This window comes from Lepidochelys olivacea (genome assembly GCF_965140295.1).
Source record: "Lepidochelys olivacea isolate rLepOli2 genome assembly, chromosome: 12".
NCBI lineage: Eukaryota > Metazoa > Chordata > Testudines > Cheloniidae > Lepidochelys > Lepidochelys olivacea.
In genome coordinates, this window is record NC_140422.1 from 12,982,806 (window position 1) to 13,006,958 (window position 24,153).

The 24,153-nt window shown below is 37.5% G+C and overlaps 1 protein-coding gene and 1 long non-coding RNA gene across 7 annotated transcripts in view; one reads left to right on the top strand and one right to left on the bottom strand.

Moving 5' to 3' along the window:
- Positions 1–24,153, bottom strand: part of FTO (FTO alpha-ketoglutarate dependent dioxygenase) — a 326,168-nt gene that overhangs the window by 196,748 nt on the left and 105,267 nt on the right. For 3 of the 5 annotated variants that reach the window (XM_084645025.1, XM_084645024.1, XM_084645026.1), the window contains exons 6-7: positions 23,696–23,839; positions 16,423–16,542 (exon numbers count right to left, since the gene is read on the bottom strand). In XM_084645025.1, coding sequence (XP_084501151.1) covers positions 16,423–16,542; positions 23,696–23,839 — 264 coding nt within the window. Of the gene's footprint in view, positions 1–9,554; positions 9,692–16,422; positions 16,543–23,695; positions 23,840–24,153 lie in introns of those variants that run through there. The other 2 variants (XM_084645028.1, XM_084645027.1) reach the window with 2 other exon arrangements.
- LOC311529224 overlaps positions 19,541–24,153 on the top strand; it is a 45,000-nt gene continuing 40,387 nt past the window's right edge. For both annotated transcript variants that reach the window (XR_014713798.1, XR_014713799.1), the window contains exon 1: positions 19,541–19,684. This is a non-coding gene — a long non-coding RNA (uncharacterized lncRNA). The remainder of the gene's footprint in view (positions 19,685–24,153) is intronic.

Below are 24,153 nucleotides of genomic sequence, written 5' to 3' on the forward strand. Positions count from 1 at the left end.
TGGCCTCCAGGAATTCTCTCCTACCTTTTCCTATATCATTGGTACCTATGTGTACCACAGCCACTGGCTCCTCCCCCACACGGCACATAAGTCTGTCTAGATGTCTGCAACATTTGCACCCAGCAAGCAATATACCGCGCAGTTCTCTTGGTCATCACAAACCTAACTATCAAATCTCCCATTACTATTACCTGTCTCAATTGCAGAAGGGTAAGAAGAAGCGACACACATGATTTTACCTTTCCTCTTTATGTTCCATCACAAGACAGAAGGTCATACAGCTGGTTTGGAGAAGGGAAGGAGGTACCCTAGCACTAGGCTCTGCAGCCTGGATATTGATGCCTGTAAAAATGCTGTCTCTGTTGGGCCAGTTACAGGTTATAAACAGGCTTCTTCACTCAGAACAGCTGGTAAAGGCCCTTTTATTTTTGCTGTATTCCAGGCATTTTCTTTAAAATGGCTCCTGAGAAGAGCCTGACATACAGGATCAGCTCCTATAAAGGGCGAGCAGGAGGGTTCCTGCATACAGTAGCAGGAATGATCCCTTCTGATGGGAAATTTCTGTTGCTTCAAATCATCCGTCTGCCTGTCTATCACTGGTGGAGAGAGGAGGACTTATTAGCACCAGTGCCAGCCATGCCCATCCACTTTTTAACAAAAGAAACAAGCACAGAATTCATGTCCCCTGCAGATTTTGCCAGGGAGGTGCTGCAATTACACCTTTTGCCCACCAAGGGCTGCTGTAGTGCCAGAAGAGAGGGCAGCTGGCTCACCACTGGAGAAGGAGGGGGCACTTTGGCCTTGTCCCCCCTGACTTCTATAAAGGTTCTGGCGCCCTTCCTTATTAGTATGGAATACTGGGGGTGCTACTTGTTACACACAGAATATAGAGCCTTATGGTGCTCCCACTTCCATTGACCAGAGTGGGTCCTCAAGGAAGTAGACAACAACAACAACAATAAAAAAATAAATAAAAAAATAAAGGTATATAGTCATTTTCAAATAAAACAGCATACACAAAAACTTCAGCGGAAAAAAACCCAGATATATAAAAGAGGAAAAGTCACTAACTGCTCTAATGAAAGAACATACCTTTGACCCCTGGTGACTCAAATAGGGTGTTAACTGCCGAAAAGATTAATACCCATTGCATTACAAATAATATAACCAGTCATCAGGAAATTATAACATTGTACATAATCAAGAAATGCTAGAGTCTTCCACTGAATTATGCAGAAGCAGTGGGAGGTCACTAAAATGAGAAACTAACATTGTATCAGTTCAGAAGGATTCAATAACTCACAACATTGTGGAGGACAACTTAATACTTAAATGTATGAACACACATATTTTATCTCTCCTTTATATACTCACAAAATAATTCACACATTTTTACAAGTATACATATAATTTTAAAACACTAAAAACTATGTTTATATAATGCTAAATGAAAGACTTTTGAACTGTGGAACACATTTGGTTACATCTTTATTACTTTAAAATCCATTACCTTTCAACATACTTTAAATAACTTCCCTTGCCATTTTGGCTAAGTATCAAAAATATTTGTTGTTTAAACAAGGGCTTCCTCTCCCCCTTATAGTCCTCATTTGGTTCTGCCATGAATTTGTAACGTCATGGAATATTTCCACAGCAAAAAAATGGTGGCAATTTAAACACAGGATTATAAGTTTACAGAAGAATCAAGGATCAGACCTTTATTCAGGTACAAATATCTACAATAATAGCTGGTGAAAAACAACAGAAAATTACTAGCCACCCAACACCTATCAAGGATTGAAACAATTCTATATTTTCAGCCCTACTTTATACAAATTATAAAGATAAAAATTCAATGGGATACATGATAGAGTAATTTCATATGATGGAGAGATTTCAGAAATCTAAGAGTGACCAAATTCTTCAGACAGAAAACAGATCATATCATCTCCATTGTCTTAGCATTTAACATCTGCCTACCAGTTGTGCAACGAAAGTTTCCTCTATCTGTTTATATGTATCTTAGTTCCCTCTGCTGGTTGGATGCTAACATGACAAAACTTATCTTTAACTGGTTTATGACATGGCAGATGTTACAAAGAGCAACTTATCTGTATGTTGGGTACCTCATAATCAAAGGTAAAATGCACATGACCATTTGTTTGCCATGATTATATTTATAGGTATGTTGGCATTTAATTATTTACTTATATAAATGGGCAAAGAATAAAGGTGGCCTTCTGAGAACAATAGATATAAAAAATTAGTATATACAAACATATTCAGTACAGAATTTCCATACACATTCATAGTAAGTGGGGGTTTTGTTGTTGTTTTTTATATTTTTACTTTTAATAAATATTTATTTCATTACAGCTCAGGGTTCAAGTCAAGCCAGGAATAGCCCGGGGCTAGAAGCCATGAATACTAGGTTGTACTCTCTAATCAAGCAGCTTTCCCCAGCTTTCTAGCAGGGCAGGTTTCATTGGAGTCATAATGCCAAAGCTCCCCCAGGATACAGTCAGACCGACTTTTAAAACAGGGTTTCTCAGCATGGAGGATGGTGCAGCTCAAACTACATTCACCTTTTAATCATATTTAGTAGTGATAACCAGGAAGGACTGGTGGAAAGAAAGGATGCACATCCCCTTGATCATACCACAACAGTGCTTTCTCCCCACCAAGTCCAGAAACAGAGTTGGATAGTGCCACAGAATCAACTGACTCTTCTAATTGCACATAGGAAGGGTAATATCCACGAATGGCAAGTTGTCTCCATATGAAGATGATGAGACTGGGGGAGAATGGGTAAGAGATAATCTCAAAATATAGTTGGCCAAAGTTTTAATAAATGTCTTTAAATACTGACTATTAAAATCTATTGAAAGCCTCAGTAAAATATATCTGCTTTTAAATTATGTCCATTTACTGGCAAATTTAATCTAATTCAACATTTTTCAGACCTACTACAAAAACCATAGGATTCATCTATGTAATAGAATTTATAAATATGTTATACTTCAGGCTGTTCCACAAGAAAAATCACAGCTTAATTAAGTTAACTAAGCTGATTAAGCCTTGCTCTTTCACCTGTTACAGGAAATATTTAGCCCTGGAGCCATCCTAAAGGCACCTCATGCAGCACATTCCATGTTTTGTAGAGATACTGTGTATATTCAGTCATGGGTAGGAAGAAGCCAACACCCCACATTGGTAGCCTGCCTGCAAAAGAGCAGCAGAAGTATCAGCTGCTAAGACTCCCGTCTTGCCTGAAAGGTACTGTGCTATAAAGGAATAGCCTAAACTGAGAGAATAGTACTCAAAAAAGTCCACATCTCTGGGACTACTCTCACTGCAATTATTGTATAGTTAAGCTTCTGATACTACCATTTGAGTCAGTGTATTTGCAAACAGCTCATACAAAGAGGTTTAAATGTAATAGATAATAGCATCTTTGTTTTCAGCTAAATTTAGTTCAGTGTCTTGCCTTCGCTGCATCTAATGAGTTCATATTGTTAAAACAATTCTTTAAACCTTTCAAAATGTCTAAAAGCAATTTTCTAGTCAAATAAAAAAGTAGCTAAATAGGAACGCAAAATGCTTATCTTTGCTCCTGCTGGTACAAGGGTGCGGCTGAGTGTCTCAGAAAGATTTCTGGCACAGTGAGAAAACCTGGTCAATTTCAGATTCTTTCCTGGGACCTGTCTGAAGTGTCGACAAGCAGCTAAGCTGAATATTAATATGCTCTCCATCATCAAAAGCTGTTGCATACCCAAAGGATGAGAAATATTTTAATCAGCTTTCAGCTTGTCTAGCAAAAGTCAGTTTATTCCTTTGGGATTATACATCTATGTGCTCAATTTTTGTCTCTGTGCTCTCTCTCTATATATATTACTTTTGAAACTAGCAGTAAAGAGCCCAAATCTGCTGTTTTGTCAGAAAAGCCATTTAATGCTGTGATTTAATTACAATATTTTAGATTTAACAAGAACATTTAATAGATGAAAAGCAAAGGAAAAAAGAGTTGAGAAACCAGCCCTTTAGTATCCTGGTTTTCATAGAATCATAGAATATAAGGGTTGGAAGGGACCTCAAGAGGTCATCTAGTGAATCATCCCAGCCAGGGCTTTGTTAAGCCTGACCTTAAAAACTTCTGGGACGGAGATTCCACCACCTCCCTAGGTAACGCATTCCAGTGTTTCACCACCCTCATAGTGAAAAAGTTTTTCCTAATATCCAACCTAAATCTCCCCCACTTCAACTTGAGACCATTACTCCTTGTTCTGTCATCTACTACCACTGAGAACAGTCTAGAGCCATTCTCTTTGGAACCCCCTTTCAGGTAGTTGAAAGCAGCTATCAAATCCCCCCCTCATTCTTCTCTTCCGCAGACTAAACATCCCCAGTTCCCTCAGCCTCTCCTCATAAGTCATGTGTTCCAGTCCCCTAATCATTTTTGTTGCCCTCCACTGGACTCTTTCCAATTTTTCCACATCCTTCTTGTAGTGTGGGGCCCAAAACTGGACACAGTACTCCAGATGAGGCCTTACCAATGTCGAATAGAGGGAAACGATCAAGTCCCTCGATCTGCTGGCAATGCCCCTACTTATACATCCCAAAATGCCATTGGCCTTCTTGGTAACAAGGGCACACTGTTGACTCATATCCAAATTCTCATCCACTGTAACCCCTAGATCCTTTTCTGCAGAACTGCTGCCGAGCCATTCAGTCCCTAGTCTGTAGCGGTGCATTGGATTCTTCCGTCCTAAGTGCAGGACTCTGCACTTGTCCTTGTTGAACCTCATCAGATTTCTTTTGGCCCAATCCTCCAATTTGTCTAGGTCCCTCTATATCCTATCCCTACCCTCCAGCGTATCTACCACTCCTCCCAGTTTAGTGTCACACAGTAGCATTTTTTTTTAAAAGAAAATGGCTTTTTTTGTTTTGTTTTCTTTAGTTAAACATTTTCATCAGTATGATGAGTTTTCAGCAGTGATTTCTCTGTCTTTCTAGCCTCCATTTTCTTTTTTTTTTTACAAGGGTCATGCAAGCTATAAAAGTTTTTGATTGACACAGTTCCTTAGAGAAATTACAACAATGCTAGGGTTGACAACTATATCTATACAGATATATATGTACACACATATTATATATAAATAAAACACATGAGAGGTAGTTGAAACTAAGCATTTGCCCCAATTTTGGTACAACTTCAAAATTGTAGTAGGGTAGCAAGCCTAGCTTTACTGTGATTCCTCAGAGAGACTATGTCAATTACTGTGCTGCTGCACTAATGAACATCTTGCCGAGGAGTAACTAGAGAAGACCTATATAAGTGAAAAATATTATTATTTATTATCAGTGAATTTTTAAGCCTTCCAAAAAGAGTATGAAGTCTCAGACTAATTTAGAGTCAGGGTTCCCTGTGCACCTCCCACTGTGTGTCCATGTGAATGCCGTACAGAGTTACACGGTCTGTATTTTGCTCCATCCCCGCTGTCCCAAGAGTGCACACACCACAGAGGAGATGCCATGGCTCTGTCCCTCTCTCCATGAAGAGATAGCTAGTGCACAGGGGGTAGAAAGCAGTCTCTGATAAAGGTTTTCAAGTGGGTGCTCTGCCTCTGTTCACCTGGAAACTCCAAGAGGCACAACATAGACCTCTGTGTAGACACGGCTTTGGGGGAAAAACATTAGCATATGGTGGTTTGTAAAATAGTTGCCATCCAAATCGGTCTACACTGCCATACCTCATTATAGTGAAACAAGATGCTCATTCTTTATTTTTGTGCAAAGGTGTAAATGCTAACAGCCTGATACTGCAAAGTCCTTGCAGCTTAGAACTGCTATTTCACTAGACAGAAATGTGAAACAGAACAGAGGCCTAATACTTAAAGTGGTTCAATGGGTAATGGGACAATCCTAAGTGCTATTGCTTTCTCTGCCACTGAATTACTGTGTAAACTTGTACAATTCACTTATTCAAACTGTGACCCACAACACCATCTACAAAATGGCCAGACTGCTACTTATCAAGCTCACAGGAATGTTGACAGGCTTTATCAATTAGCATTTGCAAAGCACTTGAGACACAAGGCCAAAATGTTGTTATTAAACATACATATGTAAATCTGAGCCGTGTTAGCTATTGCATAACTATATTGATTCTAAACATCTAGGCAACACAAACTGTAACAATTTCCCTTAGCCACCAACAACACATTTTGCTGAATGTCACCTGCGAGGTAGTGGGGGAAAATGCATCACGGGTGTAACTCCACTGACACCATTCTCATTGACACCAAGTCTGAACTGACCCCGTCACTGGTCTTTAAGCCACTCTATTACTATTATTTTTAAAAGATTCAAAATGAGTCCTATGAAAAGGAATGCCATTTAGTCCAATTGTGATAAACAATCACATTATTACACAGAAAACAACTTAAGAAGATTTGTTACACTTAAACTTTAATATAAAGCCTCTGCTGTGAGAATTATTTAGAGTTCAGATTCACTGGTGGTCCAAGGAGGGCTGCCAAAACCCGATGTTAAGTAGAGACATTTGAGAAAAGCCAATAATTACTTTCCTGCTGCAGCATGGTAAACATTAAATAGATAAGCTGCATTTTATTGTGACTACAGCTTCAGGATTACTAAACGGAAGTGTGTGTAGTAAGCAAAATAAATGAAAAGTGCAGAAAAGTCTTGCCCAAGAGCTCATAAGAGCCAGGACTGGAAACTGAAATGGATCTTTGGATTTTATATGGGGAATGATCAGGATATGCCATAGGGGACTAGCTCCTGCAATTCAATTCACTCAGGTGGAACTTTGCCCATACGCACTGCCCTCTTGAGGCAGAGCTCGTGATCACTGGACCTTACTTTACAATTGGATCCATGTGGATAAACCTCATACTCACCTTAGCCAGATCTGCACTGACTCAAGTCTTCTCTCTCACTGGCAAGACGATAGTGAATAGTTCTTTTACAGCTACCATAATTTCTGTACATTTTCAATTATGGTAAAAATCAGGTGTGGAAATTGAGGCTGAGAACAGTGCTTAAAGTTTGCCACCTAAATACCTATTTTAGGCACAGAAATTTTGACTTGGGCACCAGATTTTGAAAGTCAGGCTTAAATTACTTGTTCAGATTACACAAAGTTGGTGATGGAACTAGGGTTAGAAGATCCTAGGTTTCCTGACCCTTTTCCAGACCTAATCCACCAGCCCACAGTGCCTTACATGGCAAGTCATTGAGTTATTCTGAGCTTCAGTTATCTGTAAAAGCTGGGCTGTGATTCTTACCATAAGAGAAATTCTGAAAAAACTGTAGTAGCTACAAAAGGAGCTATTCACCTATGATTTTACTAATAAGAGAGAGGACTGGGGATCAAACAGAATAGGAGCGGCACAGTTCCTGGAAATAGTGACTTATTAGAAAAGCATCTTCTCTTTTGCCCCCATCCACTTTTATAAATTATGAGTAAAATGCAACTATATCTGTCCATGCTACAGAATTCCACTGGGCCTTAGCAGCTAGCACAGGAATGGCAACACCCATCACAAAGTGATGGTCAAGTCACTAAAAGGAGCTAGCAGTAAAAAAGGGTTTAACAAGTATTAGCTGTACTGTGAAAAAATTACAGCAGATGATGACATTTTAATCACACTCATTTGATTTATTTCCCTTAGTTTATAACTTTGTCATAATAAAAACTTCTCTAGTCAGAAACTTTTTTTAACCCAAAACCATACCTTTTAACATATTACACTTACTTACACACACACACACACACGTCTAATTAATGAGTATAAACAAAATAGAAGTTTTGTGTTTCTGATCATTCCTGTGGCCCTGTAACTCAAAACAAATAGCCATTTACTTGAAGTATATCAGAGAATAAACTGAATAATTGGTCTAATTTTTAAAAAAAAAGTTTCAAACACACAGGTGTTGCTTTTTTCCTGTAAATGTTCATATATATTTTCAGCAGAAAGTTGTCACAACTTTCATCAGATTTACAAAATTAAACAATGAAATGGCTCTCTAAAACTTATGATGGGCTTTGGATCAATTAAAAGTGGCAGTACAATAATACTACAACAGACAAATTATACTCTAAAAGTGGGTAAATAATACCTGATCAACCAAAGATAGATCATGCACTGTGGTGCATATGTGTTCATCCAAGATATTAGCGTAAATATGTATAAAAACCATGCTAGCCTCATGAAAGGCCTGATTCTGCTCCCACTGAAGTCTATGATATAATTTCCATTGACTCTGATGGGACAGTATAAAGCACTGAAGACATACTGTATGTCTATCTATACCTTTGTATACCTTTAGTTAGGAGACTAGCTTAGTTTGTAACAATTGCAATAAACTGATGTATATGCACATACATACGTGGATGTGTATGCATGTACAGATTCTGCAATTTGATCGGTGCAGGAAGATCCTTATGCCTGCACAAAGTGCCAGTCAAGGCTACAGGGTTCAATATGGGCACAGAGATCAGATTCCATTAATCGGATTGTAGAATTGGGATCTGTATATTATATATATATATGCATATAAAAGTGAGAGAGAGAGGAATTTATTTAAACAACATTAAATTTTGTAGCACAAATCAGCAGAAGTCTAGTATTTTAAAACTGAAGGTAACCCCACCGCCAATCACACACTTACCTCACAACATTGTCCTAACTCCCTCCCCATGTATCCGATGCTCTATTGGCACAAAATTGGGGTAGCCAGGCCTCAACTTTGAGTCTGCTAGGTTATGCCAACCCTCGTGTTTTCAAGAGTTGTTTTTTTAAGTATACCATGGGAGTAAAAGGGCTTTTCATCTCAACATTCCCAGTTAGTAATAGAAATGTTAGAAGTGCTTCAAACCAACAGAGCTCAGATCTCAACTAGCTCATGTAAGGGTTAAAAATAGAAAGTGCTATCCACTGGTTTGCTCTGATGTTCCTGTAGATATTGTCACTGGATGTATCCTCAGTAGAATTCTATTCAACACCTCTGTCTTTAAGTACAAAGCTGTAGGCTGTAGCAGCTTTAGGAAACATAAGTATCCTTTTTTCTACTGCACAGTATCTGTGTGTGAAATTCTCTAAAGGGGTTTAAGTATTTACCCTGAACACTATCAGACAGTTTCTAAAATTTTCCTTATCCTGTTGCAAAAACACTTCAAAGAGAATCATAAACACACTCCTTTGTGCTTTCAGCACACATTTTGTTTTGGAGGCTTATGTCTGAATTCTCTCAGAATTGTAAATATATTTTTAGGAAGATGTTGTACACAACTATTTTTTAAAATTTTTGTTAATGATTCTCCAGTAAACAATGCTGAATGTGCTCTTTCTTTTCTGAGGACTGGAAATACTGGAGTCAAAGAAATTAGTGCGATAGAAAAAGGAAAGAAACTAATAAAATACCAGACTTCAGTATTAGTTTTTTAAGTAAGGGTAAATTTCTATGAACATTTCAATCTTGGTATGCATAAAAATTGACCTAACAAAAAAATATTTATTTAAAGGGTCTGGTATAAGCAGATAAGAAAAGCCCAGAAATTCAGGAGTTATTGCTGAAATTCAGTCCTTTATGTAGCCATGTTTTGCAGCTCAGTAGGCAAATATGATCACCTGGCAGTCTGAGGCCCTCCACTACAGGACTGTGACATCTGCAATATCGAAGCACAATGTGAAAGTTAGGGATAGAATTTAAGCCTTAACCCAAAATTTCCTGACTGTTGGCTGTCAAAGTCAGATCCTAATAATATCTGGCACTTACATAACGCTTTACATTTTCAAAGCCCTGAAGAGATATGAACTAATCAACCTGCCAATTTCTTGAATCTAATTTTAGCTGTTTAAAACTGTCAAAATAACAGAAAATTCAGAGGATTTCTTTTTAAAAGATAGATTGTTTGCCTTATAGATCATCATAGTTATTTTGGCACTGAAACATTCTCTTATGTAAATATACATTTAAACCTTTTAAAATGTTGGGGAAAATATAAACTATATGACAGTCCTGGACTGAGATCCTATGTCTCAAGCTTCAACCTAGACTCAATTTTTACAACCAATCTATAAGCTCCTGACAATAGTGGCTTATAGCAAAAACTCTGAAATATCTTCATATATAGCAACAGTAGCAAATAATGAAATAGAATTCAAAAAGGAAACAAAGAAAAATAATTTAACAAGTAAATATTTTGTCTCTCCAATTTCAATTTAAGTGAAAGAAAGACTGAAGCGTACTATTGAGGATAACAACAACAAGAAGAGCATGATTAATTATTCTGTTACTAAAAAATAAAATCCCCGAACCTCTAAGATGAAGCAGTTGTGCTTCAAGATACCAGACAGCATGGAATCACATTTCATTCATTATAATCACATAAAATGTATACATTCCTGTATGTACAGAACATTTATATATTAAAATGAATGGTATGCTGCATTTAATCATTAACTGTTTAAGCATGCCAAAACAGTAAAACAAATGGTGTGAGATTTCCTGAATTTAGACTACTTTATTAACAATTAAATGTCAAAAGTTTACGCTTAGCTTCTGTATGTTTCATGCCTTCAAGTGAGACCTTTTTACAGTAGGCAAACAGTTATGCTATTAAAACTCCCAGTCACTTCTATATTTCTGTACATTTTAGTGCCATGATTTTCTTCCTCTTGCCAAATCCCTACATAAATGGGTGGGATTAAATGGAGCCTAGCCTACCTAACATAATTATATATGTTGTGATTTTATACTGCAATGAAACTGATACATTTTAATAATCCCAGTCTTGGCTCTTACCCACTAAAGTCAATAAAGGTTATTAAGGCCAACTGCTCTATAAATACGTTGCTCCATTGCTAAATAGTCTGTCAAAGCAGACATACAATTTATGCCATACAACACTACTAGTGTCTTCATTTTTTAAAAGAAACATCAGATATGTTAAAAATCTTCAAGATTTGTCATTCCTGTGTAAAATCAAAGTCGATTCACTTTTCATTTCACAAGCAAAACCATACCAGCGATTTACATTTTACTTCACCAAATGTACATTAGAGTTAAAAAAAAGTCTTAGAATTTCCCCATTTCCTTATTTTTAATTCTTTCTTTTCCCACAGCTTTGGTGCAGTATTAAACATTTTTATAGGTAAAATAAATGTCAGTTTGTGAGGTTTGCATGATATCAGACCCTGAGAGACAAATTGTCTCTCCCCTGAATCTCAGAACAGCTACAGCAAGACTTCTTCACATCACATGAGATTTCAGCTTTTCAGACTTCTCTTTACCCAGAAAGCAAAGCTTGTACAGTCCCTTTCAAATGGTAACTCTCTCTTTGAATTCAGTGAGCACTTATCCTGATGTTGCACATGATAATGTGGTAATCTTGGATGACTTTTTTTTTTTAAATACAAACATTTGAATAGCCTTCATATTTTTAAGGGGGGGAGTAAGGGCGGTAAAGACTGGTCAACCTTTGCTTTGGATTTAAGGGCTCATAAATTCATGAGGTAATATTATGGGGAAAAGTGATGTTTTATCAGAATGTCATTCAAATGAAAGGTTTAACATTTACATCACAAGAGTGAGACCTGAGTAAAACTATCCTCAGGGAAAGAAATGCCAGGAATAAACATTATGAAAACAATGTGTGCTTACTATAATGTATAAAAATATTAAATAGAGCCTTGAGGTTTGAAGACATTGGGTTAAACTTTTTGAATTATTATTTTGTTGTGACAGTGGAACAGTTACAGTTAGCAGAATTAGAAGCAGTTTTGAAAAAAAATATTTTTTAAAAAACTTCATCTTTAAACAGGGAAACATAAAAAAAACACAAAGAGACCAAGACCTACTTCTGTAAAATTTTAGATACATACATGTAAAAATGTATGATAAGAGCGGTACAGCTCATACAGAGGTAAAGAAAAATGCACTACTTATTAAAGTATTTCCTTTTAGAAGGAAACCTCAATAGTGCTTCTGTACAGACAAAATTAACAATAGCAAGACATTCAGAATTTAGATTTTTTTCTAAATTATATACTAAAATGATTTTTTATAATCATTCAGCTAAAATTATTATAATTTACAGAAATATATTCACTGTAGACTGGCAGGTACCTTTAGAAATGTTGTTTTGATTTAACTTATTTCGATAGAATCCAAATGTGCATGAAAACACTACACTTTTTATGTTAAATTGCTGTTGAATTTGTTAACCCACAATTGATTTCCTGTGTTATGGAATCTTAGAGATTACAGCTAACTTGAAGCAACAGGGATAATTCTTGACAGTTAATGCTACATTTCTATATATTTTCTCAAACCCAGTATTGTTGTTACATTAAAACTGCAGCTCAACAATGCCCCCTACTGTCAGTTTTTAAAAGAATGTGGTACATGCTGCAGGTATAAGGAGAAAGAACAGAACTGAAAAAGGCTGCTTCTGGGTCCCAAACACAGTAAGCACCAAATTTGCTTAAAGGCTCATCAAAACAACAGACATTCTCAATTAAAATTCTCTACTGTCTCCCTCAATAGCTGAAATTAATTGTGATTAATGTGTTAGAAATCATAAAACATTAAAGCAATTTTTAAAATTTAAATTAGAAGCAGCTTCTGTCTTGGCCTAAGCCTTCAGTTTGCTGATAAATATCATCCTGAGGCCTGTTGAAAGGAGATACACTGACGCCACCATGTTTCTAATTAGAGACACATGGTAATGTCACACCAATTGCAGAAAACCTAGCCCTTGAGAATTTCTGTGTGTGCTGTTTTTCCATGTTCCCAACACACAATGGTTGTAAAATAACAATCAAACAATCTTGTGTCTGCCTCACTAAGTCTTTGTGTTACAAGAAAATAGATTGTTATTTCAAGGAAAAATAAACTGAAAAGCTTTTTTACAAATGATAAGTCATTTGAGATCCAAAAACACCAGCAGAATGGGAGTGCATGTGGATTTAAAAGAAGAGACACAAATTCACTAAAAAAAGATAAAAGTTACAAATCACTTCTTTCTTCACTGGTAAAATTCAGGGCTCTCTGATTTCTTTTTGCAGCTGTTAGGAGCACAAACATCTACATTCTAGTTTTCTGTAATGTTTTGAGTGTTTGTGACACCAGTTGCTACAGAAAAAGCTCACCATGTAGAATTTGAGCTCCAGTATCATAGAATCATAGAATATCAGGGTTGGAAGGGACCTCAGGAAGTCATCTAGTCCAACCACCTGCTCAAAGCAGGACCAATCCCCAATTTTTGGCCCAGATCCCTAAATGGCCCCCTCAAGGATTGAACTCACAACCCTCGGTTTAGCAGGCCAATGCTCAAACCACTGAGCTATCCCTCCCCCAAAACATTTTTCTGTTCATGGTATAGTGTGAACTGTTATCTGCTATTGTTCGTGAAGGAAGAAACTTTCCTTAAATTGAAAGGTTTCAGAGTAGCAGCCGTGTTAGTCTGTATTCGCAAAAAGAAAAGGAGTACTAGTGGCACCTTAGAGACTAACCAATTTATTATGCTCAAATAAATTGATTAGTCTCTAAGGTGCCACTAGTACTCCTTTTCTTAAATTGAAAGTTACACATGGGGCCTGATCTGTGTACCTGTAACTACCACTGATGACAGGTTTCAGAGTAGCAGCCATGTTAGTCTGTATCCATAAAAAGAAAAAGAGTACTTGTGGCACCGTAGGGACTAACAAATTTATTAGAGCATAAGCTTTCGTGGGCTACAGCCCACTTCATCGGATGCATAGAATGGAACATATAGTAATATACACATACAGATAAGTTGGAAGTTACCATACAAACTGTGAGAGGCTAATTAGTTAAGATGAGCTATTATCAGCAGAAGAAAAAAACTTTTGTAGTGATAATCAAGATGGCCCATTTGGGTTTGAATAGAGACTGGGAGTGGCTGGGTCATTATACATATTGAATCTATTTCCTCCAGTGGACCCATGGAAAAGAAGCCTTTGACGAATTCCACCGTGATTTCAACAATTTCCATCCCACCACTAACCTCAGCCTAGACCAGTCCACACAAGTGGTCCATTTCCTGCACACTACTGTGCTAATAAGCGATGGTCACATAAACACCACCCTATACTGGAAACCTACTGACTTCTATACTTACCTACATGCCTCCAGCTTCCATCCAGGACACACCACACGATCCATTGTCTACAGCCAAGCTCTAAGATACAACCGCATTTGCTCCAATCCCTCAGACAGAGACAAACACCTACAAGATCTCTATCAAGCATTCTTACAACTACAATACCCACCTGCTGAAGTGAAAAAACAGATTGACAGAGCCAGAAGAGTAACCAGAAGTCACCTACTACAGGACAGGCCCAACAAAGAAAATAACAGAACGCCACTAGCTGTCACCTTCAGCCCCCAACTAAAACCTCTCCAGCGCATCGTCAAAGAATTACAACCTATCCTGAAAAATGATCCCTCATTCTCACAGATCTTCGGAGGCAGACCAGTCCTCACTTACTGACAGCCGCCCAACCTGAAACAACCAGCAACCACACACCACACAACAAAAACCCTAACCCTGGAACCTATCCTTACAACAAAGCCTGATGCCAACTCTGTCCACATATTTATTCAAGTGACACCATCATAGGACCTAATCACATTAGTCACGCCATCAGGGGCTCGTTCACCTGCATATCTACCAATGTGATATATGCCATCATGTGCCAGCAATGCCCCTCTGCCATGTACATTGGCCAAACCGGACAGACTCTAAGCAAAAGAATAAATGGACACAAATCTGACATCAGGAATCATAACATTCAAAAACGGGTAAGAGAACACTTCAACCTCTCTGGGCACTCAGTAAAAGATTTAAGGGTGGCAATTTTGCAACAGAAAAGCTTCAAAAACAGACTCCAAGAAGAAACTGCTGAGCTTGAATTAATATGCAAACTAGATACTATTAACTTGGGTTTGAATAGAGACTAGAAGTGGCTGGGTCATTACACATATTCAATCTATTTCCCTAATTTAAGTATCCTCACACCTTCTTGTCAACTGTCTAAATGGGCCATCTTGATTATCACTACAAAAGTTTTTTTGTCTTGCTGATAACAGCTCATCTTAACTAATTAGCCTCTCACAGTTTGTATGGTAACTTCCAACTTATCTGTATGTGTATATTACTATATGTTCCATTCTATGCATCCAATGAAGTGGGCTGTAGCCCACGAAAGCTGATGCTCTAATAAATGTGTTAGTCTCTAAGGTGCCACAAGTACTCCTGTTCTTTTACCATTGATGAGTTGTCAGTACTCAAACTCTCAGGATCAGGTCCAAATTCAATGCCACAGAAACCTTACAACTAATCAAAGCAGATATTCAGGCTCCTTGTCTACAGTGGGGATTTGTCCGAGGTCAGGTCTACACTACAAAGTTTTGCCAACATAGGTATGTCAGTCAACTGTGTGATACCTGATCGACATAGCTGTGCTGGCAAAAGTCTCTAGTGTAAACACAGTTATACCAGTAAAACTGCATTTTTGCTGGTGTAGCTTATTTCACTCAAGGCACTGGAAGAACTATACCAGCAAAAGGACACTTTTGCTGGTATAAGCTGTGTCCACACTTGGTGCTCTCTACCATTATAATATATCTTATTGGCAAATCATTCCATGCGTAGACCTGGCCCTAGTTACAGCCATCTACAGCCAGTCACCAGTGCAAAAACTTCTTGTAGACAGGCAATACTTGAAACTACAGTAAGCTGTGCCGGTACAAACAGAGTCTTCTACCAGTTTTGCAGTAAGACATCATGGATTGCACAGGTGTAGCTAGATCAATGGCTGGCCATCAATGCTGCAACTGGGGCAAATCCCCAGTGTAGACAAGGACAGGGATATAATTTCAAAGGACATAGTGATCTTAGCCACTCACTAGCGTTGCTCAAGATACTATTTAGCCTTGCGTTCACTAGCATTCTTCTCTATTCTTGGTCTAGCACAAGCACTGGTGAAACTGCACAGAGATGTTTTCATCAGCAGATCAGTAGAGCTAGCTACCTTGGTGCTATATGAAAGGTGGGGATAGAGCTGAAAATTTCCATTGAAGACAAATCATTATTAAGTAATAACCCAATACTTTGACATCTTACCGTACAGTAGTCAAAATGGACACTAAGCAACATCTCCTGTTTTTTGGTTTTGTTCATTTTGTTTTGCTATTTTATTTCTTCTCCTGCTTTGCTGTGGGATTGGAAGGCAGCACTGGCATTACAGAGAGCATACAAATACTGAAAATTTAAAGCCTGATTCTACAACACAGTTACAATGGGTTCTGCATGCAATGTATCTGCAGAATTAGGTTCTTAAGAGCTTTAGGCTATTTGCTAGTACTTACCATAAACTCCATCTTTTTCCAAAATTCTTCCAATTTAGCCATTGGTTCAAACCACCAATCAGTGCACTTCCTATAGCGTTTGCCCTGAAACCAAAACTGCCTAAGCCACTCAAATTCGACCTGCAAAGAGATGAATGACATGTAAAGGAGGCATAAATAGTCTGTGCTCATTACTTGGAAAAACATATGAATCTATTCACATCTGTGCTGATGCTTATAAGATGGGGTCATTGACAGTTTCTCCAACAACAAGTAGTTTCCAAAGGCAACTTTACACACAGAAATTTAAGCTATTTTTAAATTTCTTTTTCATGTCATTTTATGGTCTGTGCCAAAGCCCACCATAGTCAATGCAAAACCTCCCACTGATTTCAACTGCCTTTAGATTAGCCCCACAGTGCTTATAAAAGGTGCCTGATTGACAGCTCTGGAATCCCAAATCCTCTGTCCACCTATAGAACAGTACTGTAAAGATGATAATAGTGCAAGTTTCCTCACACCACACTCACAAACATGCCTCAATCCCTGGGCTCACTAGACTACCACTGTGGGAGAGAAAATAGTTCAGTCCCCATAAATATTGGCCAATCTGATAAAGTTTTCAAGAAGTGCATGAATTAGTGTCAGTTGTGGAGGTGGTTTTTATGATGGAGACACCAGTACTGATACTGCAAGATAATTTCAAATAGGTCACCAAACTACTACCAGATGATAAATTTTGGCCAAAGAAGATCTGAATGGGAGACCTAGAGATGAAATGATCTATTTCCCAATACCAATTCCTCTGACCCATCAGATCTACCATTCACTGCTTGGGGGCTCCAAAACAATTCTTTATGCTCCCTCTATCAATTCTTCATTCATATAAAACAAACATTTCTTACTCTAGCTATGCAGAGTGATGCACACTGCAAAAGCAAAAAAGGGTGCTCTCTGCTTAATTCCAGGCCACCTGAAGTCACAAATTCTGGGAGTTTTTGAGAGTTTTTGAGAGTGATGCAGCAGCAGACATTATGCTAGTGACTCCAACTAAAACAGCACTGCGCTTAAGTGTGCAGACAGCCTTCCCAGGCTCAGATAAGAGAATATTTTCCTAGATTACAAGGTATGCTTGGCAACAATCTTTTCATTTTTTAGGATTATTTTATATTCTTCAGCATATAAACTACTTTTGAAGTCATACAGCACACCTCCATTTACAATAATAGAAGATATTTTCATGACTCCTTTGCTGCAGCATAGAACTAGCCTTGTAGAGTACTGTGGGAGATGGGATGTCACCCACAGAGTTTACGCTGAGGCACCTCATGAAGCCAATGATCTGACACACATCAAGAAGCTAAAATGATAAGAAAGCTATGTTTAAAAAATAGTTATTATGTGCTGCACACCCCTTTAAGCCCAGGAGCACTAGGCAGGTAACACACAATAGATAACCTGTGTGGGTTGTTTTTAATACCATACTTGCACATCATCCAGTACGGTAGTTATAAAACATCATTAAGACTGTATAAGACACTGATTATTGTTCAAGCATAGTCATTCCATTCATCTTAATACCCACCCCCCAGTCTCTGTTGTTCTTTTTGTTGATTTTTTTTATTAGTGATTTACAGTTCTGGTCTTTTAGATTTTTGTATTTATCTTTGTTATCGTAGTTATGTTTCACACAGAGGCTCAAAGCTGCTTTAATCTTCACCTTTACCACAAAGAATTCTTTTGTTTACCCCTTCTGAACTCTGATGAGGCAAACAAAGACAACCTGTGAAGGTGAAACAATAATGAAAATGGCTTAAAGCCCTCACCTGAGAACACCTTTTAACCAACAGAACAGCTACAAAAGACTGGAAAAAGAAAAGGAGTACTTGTGGCACTCATAACAGTATGCATCCGATGAAGTGAGCTATAGCTCACGAAAGCTTATGCTCAAATAAATTAGTTAGTCTCTAAGGTGCCACAAGTACTCCTTTTCTTTTTGCGAATACAGACTAACACTGTTACTCTAAAAGACTGAAAGTTGTTTTAGTCGACACTAACTAAACGTTTGTTTGATAAGTGTAACTGATTTCAATAAAAGCAGTTTAAACAAAAAAGCTGCACATACAATATTAAAACAACCCCATTGGTAAAACATATCAAAAGGATTAGAAGACATTAGTTGAGGTAAATCTTAAATGTTTTGAAAGGAAGCTATGACTGTCTTCAGCTTTTCTTAGTATTCAGGTTTAACAACGTATGTCCTTCCTAATAAAGTTCAAGTAAAGTTTATTGCTTTTAAAGCATTATCCAGGTCTGAAGTGTCAAGATACATTTTGCCAGGCTTCTCCGGGACTGATTTTCAGGTGTGTTCAGCACTAGCATCTTCCACTGACTTTAGCTGGAGTTCTGGGTGCTCAGCACTGCTGAAAATAAGGCCCAATGGTAATTTTTTTCCTGACCTTCTCCACTAAAAAGGTAATACCCTATGTGGTTGCCAGACTTTAATGTTTCAGGAAATAAACCATACTAGGTCATTAATCAATAAAGAACTCTGCTTTAAAAATAAAAAAAAAATCAATGTGACAACATGACCCATTGTGACAGGAATGTGAATTCAGTCAATCTGATTTTTGACTAATTACATCGATTTGTCCCCTTGATCTATGTAAATTAAATCTAATTTAAATCTTTGGCACCGTGGTCACATTTTAAATACATCCTGGGCTTAACTGACAGACAGTAATGGAAACTGTGGCAGCACCATTTACTAGCACAGCCTGGGTGTTGCAACTACAGCCACACTGCTTAGTGACTTGTGACCTAGAAGAGCTGTATTATTCTCTAGGTTTTAGAGGTAAAGTTTAGTGGTAAGCTAGTTAATTTTGTGCAGGATTAGTTGGTCCCTCTAGAGGGGAGCATGCCAACCATGCCAAATTATGACATATGTGCTTATTTAATGATATGGACTACTGTTCACCAAAGATTTCAAACTGAGGTCCAAATTCATTTTACCTCATGTCTCAACTTAGCTTCAACACTGAGTTAAATAAAGATGAAAGGTCAATTAATGTTTTATCCACTAGGTTAGTCTTCAAGCTGATCTTCCTGAACTAGTGCAGGCAGGCAGTTATTTGGTGTCTAGAACAAGAACTGAAAGTCAAGTGACTCCTGACTCTGCAAAGGAACCTCTCTGTGGCCATGATGTCACCATCTGTTTACTCATCTGTAAAAGAGGGATACTGCTACTTATTTTTGTAACAAGCTTTTTGGGATCCTCTGAAAGGCAAGTACACTTTTTTTTTTTAAATTAATGCATGGTAGCTATCTTCATATCAGTTTAGACATACCCTGAGATGAGCATGTGTTAAATACTTTCCCCAAAGTTCTTAGAAGTTATATTCAGAGTTATACCCTCCCCTTCTTTCCTTCATTAAAACAAAGCAACTCTTTAACCACACCTTTTCTTAGATCAGTTGTGGTTAATGAGGCATTCACACCTACTTCCCACAATTTCTATGAATAGCAGGATGCGAGGAAGAAAAAAAAAATCAAACATTGGAAGGTTTTAAAAAAGGTAAGGGGGACAAACTCCATATAAAAACAAAAGGTCTGTAATATAAATCATTAGATTCAATATTTAAGGCCCTAGAATAAAATGAAATAACGAAAGCTTATGCTCAAATAAATTGGTTAGTCTCTAAGGTGCCACAAGTAATCCTTTTCTTTTTGAGAGATAAATGCAGCAATTCCAACAGATGGAAATCATAGTACAACCACCAAAACAGCTAGACACACAAAGTAGCTGAGGTCAGTGAATATTCACATACCAGGTTTGAATATCAGGTTAACAGCTGTGGCTCATCTTTAGCTACAGTTTCTCTGATGCAATTTTATACTGGAGACTTCCTTATACCAAAACTAAACTGAATGGCAAGAACCCTGAACATGAACACTTAAAACAAACTGTTGACCTGACTTTTATCTCACTCGGTTTTCACTGCTGATTTACACCAGTGTAAGTAAGACTGGAATCAGGCTTGTTAGGTCTAATATCAACTCATCCTCAGTTTGTCCTTTAAACAATGATTAAAGGGTGATTTTTAGATTTATAGTCAATACTGGGCAGTAAAAGGCCAACAGCACCATTTGACATTTTGAAAGCTTATGCTCCTCAGTCAATTATTTAAAGGTATTGGTTATTAATGCCACCTATGTAGGTGATCTATATTTCCTCTCTTTTGTACCAGCCAGCCATCAACTGTGCTGTCATTTCACGCTGATGTGGTAAAACACACATTAACCTTACTGTTTGTTGTGTACATCACTACTCTTCTAAGCAGTGACCTAAGAGTTTAACAACACAATTTAGCTAGACTAGGTTTTTCTACATCACACTATCTTCAGAGTAAACTCAATCTACTTTTGCCATAAGGAAGGATTTGATGTACGTAAGAAAGTGACTGTTGCCAGACTAGAGGTACAGCAGACCATACGTTCAAACCTTCAAGTCACTTCTAGCCTTTCAGCAAACCATTCATGATGCCTCTGATGCCTATTTTGGAGATGCCATCAAGGCAAAGCAACAGTTTCAGAAAAAGTCACAGCATCTAGCAATCACTATCTGGGATAACGTTTCTGAAGAACTGCATTTGTGGCAATACTTAAAAGTAAAACATGGCAGCCAGCTATTGTGAGTTGGAAGAAGTTCAAGTACCTCGTTTTCAAGGCCATCTCTGCAGTGTATACAAAAGTTACAACTTTTCTGCCGAGGCGTAGATTTAAAAGAGGAAGGAAGTTGCACATCAGAACAGAGACACAGTGGCAGAGTTGTTTGGGATCCTCATGCACGGTCACCCATATGGTGTTTTGCTTTAGCCAGCACTATAAGTTTCTCAACATTTTTTTTTACACTGAGGAGAGGAAAATTGCAGGGGAGAGGGTGTTAAGAGTTGTAGCCAAATCCTGATCCCACCGAAGTCAACGGCAGATCTAGCATATTCTTCACTAGACCCAGGATTTGGCTCTTTGTGTGGAAATTATTGGGCACTTTTTCTATAAATAATTTACAGAGTTTGAACTTACTAGTTGTATTAGACCATGAAACTACACAGAACTTTATCATATAACTTGTATTAAAAAGGCATGTGGCTTCCCTGCCCCCCAAAAGAAAAGAATGAAAGACCTGTATTAGCCTCACAGACATTTATGGTTCCAGTTAATAGTGATACACAGCAAAGGAACATATATCTACCACAATGTAAACCACAGAAAACTTGCCTACTTGTGTGGTAAAAAAAGAACAATATCTGACATAGCACTTTGACATATGGAATTAATCCCTCAAACGAAGAGATGACCTTGAAAAATCAAAAGAGAGTGGATGAGTGATTCTCTTTTCATATGGAATATAGATCCAATGTCTCTATTCAGTCAGAGTGTACAATATATATAGCCTGACCAGTGATTTCTGGGATAGTATATCCCATATGTATAACAGGAAACACCAATGTATGTCACATGGCAAAATTATTCAGGTCACTGCAAACACTTGGGGTCTACTCCTCCTATGGTGTAAATCACATAGCTCTTTTGAAGTCAATGGGGCTATGCTGATTTACACCAGCTGTGAATGTGGCCCTAGTTGTACAAACTGATATATGCCTACAGTCTTATGAACTAAGCCTGATTAATATTTCGTAAAGTATTGCAAATACTAGGCTGGTTTAATTTATACCGGCAGCCATTTCAACCAAAATCAGGGGAGCAGATCTTTCCCCACCCTATTCTCCTCAGCTGCATCAAGGGTAAACACAGTACAGCCAAAACACTGACCCTCAAAGTTTTATGAAAGTTGTAAAAGTTTGCCTTGTTCCTGAATAAATATATTGTACCAAATGAATTAAAAAAATATTTAGAGCTATAAATGCATCCCTATACTCTATGTGAAAATTATACTCTATACATGTCCCAGTAGGTCAAATACTGCTCAAACTTATAATAGCGGGAATCCAAAATAACTCTTTGGAATTTATGAATATAACTGTGCTGAGGAAAGCACCACTGAAATCAGAGAACAAATTGGTCAAAAAAAATTAGTACTATAGTATACTAATTAGTCAGTGTTACTCATTTTCCATGTAGTGCTCACCATTTATGCTTTGTTAACCAATAAAGGTCAACCCAAGTTGTATCTAGAGATATAGCTATCAGGATAACAAAAAACAAGTCAAATCTGTTGTTTTTAAATACCCTAGAAAGTGTTGTTGACTCTACTTTTTCTGTGGCCCTCTCTTTTTTTTAAAATATAAGTTAAAATTTAAAGAAAATTCAATTAAGCCTCTCTGGAAACACCACTTCCACCATCATAAAATGCATCCGATGAAGTGAGCTGTAGCTCAAGAAAGCTTAGGCTCAAATAAATTGGTTAGTCTCTAAGGTGCCACAAGTACTCCTTTTCTTTTTGCGAATACAGACTAATACGGCAGTTACTCTGAAACCATAAAAAGAATGTAAGCAAATTTACCAAACCCTCTGCAAGATCTTAATGATTATGTCACGCTGCAACTCTTTCCTCCAACACTGAGAATTAGCAAAGCAGCATTATCCAGTATACCACGTAATTTTATATCTCAGATAGGGTTACCAGTTTCCCAAATCTTTCTGAACACTACACTAATACTTTCTGTCTAACTTGATGGACACCTTGGTCTGTTAAATATATTTGCTTGCTAAGGACCATTTCTATACTGAAAACAGAGGTGCATTCAGTGGGATTCCTTGAGGGCATATTGGATCACTCAGTACAGGATCAGGGCCTTGATCTTATTTTCAGGAACTTGATTTCTACAGTATTTTCCTAATTACAGGCATTAAAGCAGACTCTGTGTCGTCGTCCTGTCATACATCTGTTTTGAACATGATTAATGCTAAAACAGTAGCCAGAGGAACAACTCAAGAGGTTTGTAAGGGTTTCACTTGCCCCTTTCCTTTAATTTCTCTGTCCTCTTACTTTTTGCCAGAGTAGAACAGCAGGGGAGAAATTAATCAAATTTGTCATAATGTAACCAATGTTCTTGCTATAGCTGCTCCTTCAATTAGAAAAATGGAGTCCTCCCCTTTGTGACTTTGCATTAATCCCATCCAACTCACACAAATGCAAGAGTCAATGCCATCCAAATTTGAGATACCTACATAAGGCCAGGTCTTGTGAATTTTTGAACACCCTTGTTAAGCCCATTGACTGCACCACTCTCAAAGAATCAGACTTAATTTACTGTGAAAACCTTCCCCTCACCTCGTTATGGATTCCTTCCACTTCCTTTACAACTTGGACTTCCAGGGATTTCAAAGACAAAGCCGCTGAATCAGAATCAACCTGTAAATTCTGAAGTGCAACCTCACACTGTCCAAAAATATATTCCAGTGTTCCTGTTGAGCACTGTAAGAGCACAATAAAAAAATTAATCAGTTTACAGATCCTTTGGAAGTAATACTGTTTAAGGCAAATAGAAAATAAGATTCAGTGCCAGCCACTGAAATAATCAAAATGTTATAAAATGAGAGAAAAAGGAGCTGCATTTCTGTGTTTTAATTTTATTATGTTTTAAAGCAAAATAAGAAAGCTTATAACATTTAATACATGCCAGATTGTTTGTATTGATATTTAAAATTATTTGCATTGATACAAAAAAGTTTACATTTAAAAAACTAACTCATTAAAGATATAATAGACTATTAAAAAATACCCTACAG